This window comes from Oncorhynchus gorbuscha, linkage group LG09 (assembly GCF_021184085.1).
Source record: "Oncorhynchus gorbuscha isolate QuinsamMale2020 ecotype Even-year linkage group LG09, OgorEven_v1.0, whole genome shotgun sequence".
NCBI classification, from domain to species: Eukaryota; Metazoa; Chordata; class Actinopteri; order Salmoniformes; family Salmonidae; genus Oncorhynchus; species Oncorhynchus gorbuscha.
This window is the reverse complement of record NC_060181.1, coordinates 86092526-86101156: the sequence shown is the minus strand read 5'-3', so window position 1 is coordinate 86101156 and position 8631 is coordinate 86092526. Positions and strand designations below refer to the sequence as shown.

The following is an 8631-nucleotide window of genomic DNA, read 5'->3' as shown; positions in this document are numbered from 1 at the left end:
AGAAGAGAGAGAGACGAGCGAGAGAGAGAGACATGAGCGAGAGAGAAACATGAGCGAGAGAGATAGACATGAGCGAGAGAGAGACGAGCATGAGCGAGAGAGACATGAGCGAGAGATAGAGAAGCATGAGTGAGAGACATGAGAGAGAGAGAGACATGAGCGAGAGAGATAGACATGAGCGAGCGAGAGAGACATGAGCGAGAGATAGAGAAGCATGAGCGAGAGAGAGAGACATGAGCGAGAGAGAGAGAGACATGAGCGAGAGAGAGAGAGACATGAGCGAGAGACATGAAAGAGAGAGAGAGAGACATGAGTGAGAGAGAAAGACATGAGTGAGAGAGACATGAGAGAGAGAGAGAGAGAGACATGAGTGAGAGAGAAAGACATGAGTGAGAGAGACATGAGAGAGAGAGAGAGAGAGACATGAGTGAGAGAGAAAGACATGAGCGAGAGAGAGAGAGAGACATGAGCGAGAGACATGAGAGAGAGAGAGAGACAAAGAAACACAACAACACAAAAGTACAGAAACTAAAACAGGCCAACCTCATCCTTTCACACACAACAAACCCCTCACCCAAAAGTCCACAACAATGTCTTGACCCAAAAAGAAGAGCGGAACAGCTATTTACCCTTGAACATTCTCCTGTTTAGATTTGTTCCTCTTCTTCCTACAGCAGTATATGACAATCCCCAGGACCAGGACCCCAGCTACGACCCCTCCAATGATGGCTACTGTGGACCCAACCTTCATGGAGGCTAGAGAGGGATGCAGTAGAGTGTCACAACAGGAGGAGGTGTAAAATAAGAAGAGAGAGGGATGAGGGAAAATGAGTTTGATGGCAAGCCTGTGAGTCTTGTTGAGAAATGTGACTTGAGTTGCAGATGCCTTGATTCAGTATATCGCTATATCTTCCCCATTTCACCTCCAAACATATAGCAAGCGCAATACTCAATACTCACAGGGTATACTCAATACTCACAGGGTATACTCAATACTCACAGGGTATACTCAATACTCACAGGATATACTCAATACTCACAGGATATACTCAACCCTCACAGGGTATACTCAATACTCACAGGGTATACTCAATACTCACAGGGTATACTCAATACTCACAGGATATACTCAACCCTCACAGGGTATACTCAATACTCACAGGGTATACTCAATACTCACAGGGTATACTCAATACTCACAGGGCATACTCAATACTCAAACGACACCGCTGGTTCTGCTCACACTGCCCTACCCTGTGCTCTGACCTCTTTCTCCCCTCTCTCTCCAGATGAAATCTCGCGTCTTGTGACGGCTGGCTGCCCAACAACCTGCCCGCTTGACCCTATCCCCTCCTCTCTTCTCCAGACCATTTCCGGAGACCTTCTCCCTTACCTCACCTCGCTCATCAACTCATCCCTGACCGCTGGCTACGTCCCTTCCGTCTTCAAGAGAGCGAGAGTTGCACCCCTTCTGAAAAAACCTACACTCGATCCCTCCGATGTCAACAACTACAGACCAGTATCCCTTCTTTCTTTTCTCTCCAAAACTCTTGAACGTGCCGTCCTTGGCCAGCTCTCCCGCTATCTCTCTCTGAATGACCTTCTTGATCCAAATCAGTCAGGTTTCAAGACTAGTCATTCAACTGAGACTGCTCTCCTCTGTATCACGGAGGCGCTCCGCACTGCTAAAGCTAACTCTCTCTCCTCTGCTCTCATCCTTCTAGACCTATCGGCTGCCTTCGATACTGTGAACCATCAGATCCTCCTCTCCACCCTCTCCGAGTTGGGCATCTCCGGCGCGGCCCACGCTTGGATTGCGTCCTACCTGACAGGTCGCTCCTACCAGGTGGCGTGGCGATAATCTGTCTCCTCACCACGCGCTCTCACCACTGGTGTCCCCCAGGGCTCTGTTATAGGCCCTCTCCTATTCTCGCTATACACCAAGTCACTTGGCTCTGTCATAACCTCACATGGTCTCTCCTATCATTGCTATGCAGACAACACACAATTAATCTTCTCCTTTCCCCCTTCTGATGACCAGGTGGCGAATCGCATCTCTGCATGTCTGGCAGACATATCAGTGTGGATGACGGATCACCACCTCAAGCTGAACCTCGGCAAGACGGAGCTGCTCTTCCTCCCGGGGAAGGACTACCCGTTCCATGATCTCGCCATCACGGTTGACAACTCCATTGTGTCCTCCTCCCAGAGCGCTAAGAACCTTGGCGTGATCCTGGACAACACCCTGTCGTTCTCAACTAACATCAAGGCGGTGGCCCGTTCCTGTAGGTTCATGCTCTACAACATCCACAGAGTACGACCCTGCCTCACACAGGAAGCGGCGCAGGTCCTAATCCAGGCACTTGTCATCTCCCGTCTGGATTACTGCAACTCGCTGCTGGCTGGGCTCCCTGCCTGTGCCATTAAACCCCTACAACTCATCCAGAACGCCGCAGCCCGTCTGGTGTTCAACCTTCCCAAGTTCTCTCACGTCACCCCGCTCCTCCGCTCTCTCCACTGGCTTCCAGTTGAAGCTCGCATCCGCTACAAGAACATGGTGCTTGCCTACGGAGCTGTGAGGGGAACGGCACCTCAGTACCTCCAGGCTCTGATCAGGCCCTACACCCAAACAAGGCCACTGCGTTCATACACCTCTGGCCTGCTCGCCTCCCTACCACTGAGGAAGTACAGTTCCCGCTCAGCCCAGTCAAAACTGTTCGCTGCTCTGGCCCCCCAATGGTGGAACAAACTCCCTCACGACGCCAGGACAGCGGAGTCAATCACCACCTTCCGGAGACACCTGAAACCCCACCTCTTTAAGGAATACCTAGGATAGGATAAGTAATCCCTCTCACCCCCCCCTTTAAGATTTAGATGCACTATTGTAAAGTGACTGTTCCACTGGATGTCATAAGGTGAATGCACCAATTTGTAAGTCGCTCTGGATAAGAGCGTCTGCTAAATGACTTAAATGTAAATATAAATATACTCACAGGGTATACTCAATCCTCACAGGGTATATTCAATACTCACAGGGTATACTCAATCCTCACAGGGTATACTCAATCCTCACAGGGTATATTCAATACTCACAGGGTATACTCAATCCTCACAGGGTATACTCAATACTCACAGGGCATACTCAATACTCACAGGGTATACTCAATACTCACAGGGTATACTCAATACTCACGGGGCATGACAGTGAGGGTGAAGTTTGAGCTGGCAGATCGGACCTGGTTGGTCGCGGTGCAGATGAAGAAACCGGAAGTCTCCGTGGAGATATTAAACAGAGATAGAACACCATTCTCTGAAAGAATGGAGGAATCAGGAAGTTAAAATTCAGAGAGGACAGCTGCACGTACACACTGATAAACAAATCAGGAAGTTTTGGTAATAACCTCAGCGGCCCTGCCATTATTCTATAGCTTGTTTGAAGTAAAGATGAACACCAAACACACACAAACACACAAAACATACTCTCAGTGGTCCTCGGTGGGAATACTCTGGGAGTGTTCCTGACATCGTTTGTTTTCCAGCTGTAGGTCGGGGCGGGGGAGCCCTCCTCAGACACACAGGTCAGGTTGATGTTGTTCCAGTACTCTGCTTCGCCCTGTACGCTGACGACGGGCACGGAGGGAGCCACTGGAGAGGGAAGCAGACGTCACATCATATTGTGGTTTTATAAGTGTTCCAGTAGAGGGCAGTGGAGTCCTAATCAACACACTAGAGAGACATCTTGCTGAAGGAAACTTTAAGAACATCTAAGAAATATATTCCTTTTTCTTTGACATGACCAGTTATTCATTCCCATCTTTAAACAGATGGAACCTTTTCACCCACACCAGACTTCAAACTATCATACTATTATTTCTCTACATGGACCAAATGTATCTACCACTGTCTTACCAAGGACTACATGTATCTACCACTGTCTTACCAAGGACCACATGTATCTACCACTGTCTTACCAAGGACCACATGTATCTACCACTGTCTACCACTGTCTTACCAAGGACCACATGTATCTACCACTGTCTACCACTGTCTTACCAAGGACCACATGTATCTACCACTGTCTTACCAAGGACCACATGTATCTACCACTGTCTTACCAAGGACCAAATGTATCTACCACTGTCTTACCAAGGACCACATGTATCTACCACTGTCTTACCAAGGACCACATGTATCTACCACTGTCTTACCAAGGACCACATGTATCTACCACTGTCTTACCAAGGACCAAATGTATCTACCACTGTCTTACCAAGGACCACATGTATCTACCACTGTCTTACCAAGGACCACATGTATCTACCACTGTCTTACCAAGGACTACATGTATCTACCACTGTCTTACCAAGGACCACTAGTTCGGTGGTGGTGGAAGGCGTCCCCTCCTCGTCTCCAGGGATCTGCACCCTGCACTGCCACAGCCTGTTGTCCTGCATGGACACCTTGCGGAGGGTCAGGGTGCTCCGCCCTCCAGTGATGTCATGGGTCATCTCTGCTCGGTCTTTATAGGAAGGCTTGATGTCCACTTGATTTTTGATAGAGTAGAATGTGGCAATAACAATCTACACGAATCAGGGAGACACAAAATACTGAACACATTCTGCACATAGCCTTCAATGCACACACTCAGTGGTCAAAAGGGCTTCCTTTATAGGAATAGGCGACATGGGCTAGACGTAACATAGTAAATGTAAATCCGGGACACAAAGTAGTAAAATATGTTACTTTTGGTATGGTGTGTATTAATTTGTGGATGTCCGTCATCCATTTCCTATGATATGTTACAAAATGCAATTTGTTGTGGCCAACGTTAGTTAGGTGGCTAGGTGACTAACGATAGCTAGGGGGCTTACGTTAGTTAGGTGGCTAGGTGACTAATGATAGCTAGGGGGCTAACGTTAGTTCGGCTAAGGGTTAGGGGTTAAGTTAAAGGGTTGGGTAACATGCTAAGTAGTTGCAAAGTAGCTTAAATGCTTAAGTTGTCCATTATGAGGTTCAAACACACAACCTTTGTGTTGCTAGACGTTCACGTTACACGTCCACCTATCCACCGCAACCAAACACCCATCCTCCTTTCAAGTTTGCCTTAAGTAACCTTCTGTCTTATTTAACCATACCAAACGTAACATATCATATTAATTTGAGTGACCAATTTTAGTTTACTATGTTACGTCTAGTTCATGAGACCAGGCTGGAATAGAGCATGCCTTTCCTTACATCGCAGAAAACAAATAATTCAGACAACATTCATGCCAGTTATAGATTATGGCGATATCGACTATATGCACGCAGCTGCCTTTGTATTGAATCCATTGGCAGCAGTTTATCGTAGCACACTATGCTTTATTACGGCCGATTGGTTCAGTACACATCACTGCATTCTGTATCAGAAAGTAGGCTGAAGTCTTGTAGATTGATGCATTGCACTCTTTTCGTTTATAAAGCCCTCTTGCACAAACTTCCGCCGTACCTTACTTCATTATTAACCCATAGACGTACGGGTTACCAGACCCAGTCTCATGGCTAATTCTAGAGCATCCTTCCATCTCCACCGAGTTAGCTAAATTTGCTTTTAGTTGTTTCGTTTTTTCACCTTACTTGTGATATAATCTCCATAACGCTCTAAAATGTGATGATTTAGTGCCTCTAGGGCCATTCAGACGGCTGATTGACGACCTGTTACTGAAGAATGTTTCTTTTCTATGATTGTGTTTTGTATCTCAGTTTTGATTTTAGTTGTGTATTGATGTGTACATTTTTCTTTACGAGGCTCGTCTTTAAAAGAGACTGTGGTCTCAGCATGGTCTCAGCATGACTCCCTGTCAAAATAAAGATTCAATAAAATGTGTCTGTATTTAGTCTTCTAAGGGCGATATTAGCTTATCATGTGCACCTGAAAACCTTCGAGTTGACCCACCTGTTGTCCTTCTAATGATCTTTATTTCAGCATTTAACTTTGTGTTTCCGTCTGTCGAGAAACAGTGACAATAGTAGCAAAGCTTTTACATTGATCAAATGGAGCCATCTCTTGTCTTCTGACTGACCTTCGGATCAACAGGGCTATCAGCCTCCATGGACCATGTGATGATGACCAACGTGGAGGGGTTGGGTTGTGCAGCAGGAATGAAACTACACACCAGGGTGACATCATCGCCTCGCGCAACCTCATATGTAGGTTGTCCAATGGTCACCTGTAGGCCTCTAGCAGAGGAGAAAACTAAAAAGAAATCAGATGTATTCTATTCATCTCAATACTCACATATTTCTCTAGATCACTTTTGAATGTATTGTATACCAGTTGCATATCATTGTATAGGCCTATGGAATTTTTAAATATAAAATTCTAAGATTTACACACACTGAACAAAAATATACTGAACTCATAAATGATGACATGATTTTTTAAAAACAGTTGCTAGTTAAAGATGAACCTACAGCCTGTCAAGCTAAAGTGGAAATATCTGAGACAGGTTTGGGGAAGTGATTATGTTCGCCATTGATTCAACACACTGAATCGAGACATACTAGACCTATGCAAAATGAAATACCCCTAACAAAACAATATCCTTCAAGCACAGGACAAGAACAACAAACATCCTAAATCCATCAAATACATGATATAGCAAATGTAGAAAATTGAATAAATGGCACATTTCTTCCCTTAGTTCCGGGAGAGAAAACTTTTATTATCTTTTTCATGTGGTTAATGATTGACCAGGGTGTTGAAACTGCAACATGACATACAAGACAGGGATAGACGAAGCAAAGCAGCTCTGATGTGGTAAATCTATCCATATGATTTGATTGCCAGTGACTTCCCCCCTACAGTAGTCTGGGGGAAAAGGTGTTGGCCGTTTTGGAATTAATAACTAAAAGATTACAAAATAAATTGAGATGGCTACACATACCTGCAAGTATGAAAAATAGTATCATTGTCGATGTCCCCTTTTCAATCACCCACAGGAATAGTGTTGTAGTCCTCTCAGGTGTCAAATGTCCAATATTGGTGCTCCAAGCGCACCTCACTCAGGTAAACCAAACTGCAGGCACCTGGCGTGTATTTATTACGTCTCGCAACGGAAACCGTTTACCTTCTAAGAACTAAACGGAAGCAAAAGGAAAAAAAGCGGGAGGGATCTTTAAAAAAATAAAAAATAAACCTGTATATTATCAGGGAGTCATACTGAGACCAAGATCTCTTTTACAGATGAGCCCTGAATTACTTAAATTACAAAAAATACAAACATCTAAATCTAAATACAAAATGCAAGCAGAATGAAAGAAAAACACGCTCATAAAAAACAAACACATTCATCAGAAACAAGGTCCTCAATCATCTTTCTGAGTTACCCTAGAGGCACCAGAACATCACATTCATCAGAACTAAGGTCCTCAATCATCTTTCTGAGTTACCCTAGAGGCACCAGAACATCACATTCATCAGTAATAAGGTCCTCAATCATCTTTCTGAGCTACCCTAGAGGCACCGGAACATCACATTCATCAGTAATAAGGTCCTCAATCATCTTTCTGAGCTACCCTAGAGGCACCGGAACATCACATTCATCAGTAATACGGTCCTCAATCATCTTTCTGAGCTACCCTAGAGGCACCAGAACATCACATTCATCAGTAATACGGTCCTCAATCATCTTTCAGAGTTACCCTAGAGGCACCAGAACATCACATTCATCAGTAATAAGGTCCTCAATCATCTTTCTGAGTTACCCTAGAGGCACCAGAACATCACATTCATCAGTAATAAGGTCCTCAATCATCTTTCAGAGTTACCCTAGAGGCACCAGAACATCACATTCATCAGTAATAAGGTCCTCAATCATCTTTCAGAGTTACCCTAGAGGCACCGGAACATCACATTCATCAGTAATAAGGTCCTCAATCATCTTTCTGAGTTACCCTAGAGGCACCGGAACATCACATTCATCAGATTTAAGGTCCTCAATCATCTTTCTGAGTTACCCTAGAGGCACCGGAACATCACATTCATCAGTAATAAGGTCCTCAATCATCTTTCAGAGTTACCCTAGAGGCACCGGAACATCACATTCATCAGTAATAAGGTCCTCAATCATCTTTCTGAGTTACCCTAGAGGCACCGGAACATCACATTCATCAGAAATAAGGTCCTCAATCATCTTTCTGAGTTACCCTAGAGGCACCGGAACATCACATTCATCAGTAATAAGGTCCTCAATCATCTTTCTGAGTTACCCTAGAGGCACCAGAACATCACATTCATCAGTAATAAGGTCCTCAATCATCTTTCTGAATTACCCTAGAGGCCCGTAATTGTTGCCCGTAGTAAAGCGCAGTGCGCTATGATTAACTGCATCTAATGGCTTTAGGGAAGCGGCAGCTGCGTTCATATAGGTGATGTCGCCATCGTCTAGGACCGATAGGAACGTTGACTGAATAATCTGCTTTCTACTAAGTAGCATGAGACAGGATGTATTTCTAGAAAAACAAGCCCATTTTTATTCTCAGCTTCTTAACATAAATCTTCTTCGGGATCGCTGTCCCTTCCACGGGACAGTTGAGCTAATGTAGGCTAATGCGATTAGCATGAGGTTGTAAGTAACAAGAACATTTCCC

At 44.8% G+C, this 8631-nt stretch overlaps 1 protein-coding gene across 1 annotated transcript in view; it reads right to left on the bottom strand.

The window, feature by feature from the left end:
• Window positions 1–7085, bottom strand: part of LOC124044215 (cell surface A33 antigen-like) — a 10443-nt gene extending 3358 nt beyond the window's left edge. The window contains exons 1-6 of the mRNA XM_046363778.1: window positions 6927–7085; window positions 6063–6235; window positions 4364–4580; window positions 3481–3645; window positions 3194–3310; window positions 630–756 (exon numbers count right to left, since the gene is read on the bottom strand). Coding sequence (XP_046219734.1) covers window positions 630–756; window positions 3194–3310; window positions 3481–3645; window positions 4364–4580; window positions 6063–6235; window positions 6927–6951 — 824 coding nt within the window. The 5' untranslated portion in view covers window positions 6952–7085. The remainder of the gene's footprint in view (window positions 1–629; window positions 757–3193; window positions 3311–3480; window positions 3646–4363; window positions 4581–6062; window positions 6236–6926) is intronic.
• Between the last annotated feature and the right edge of the window lie 1546 nt (window positions 7086–8631).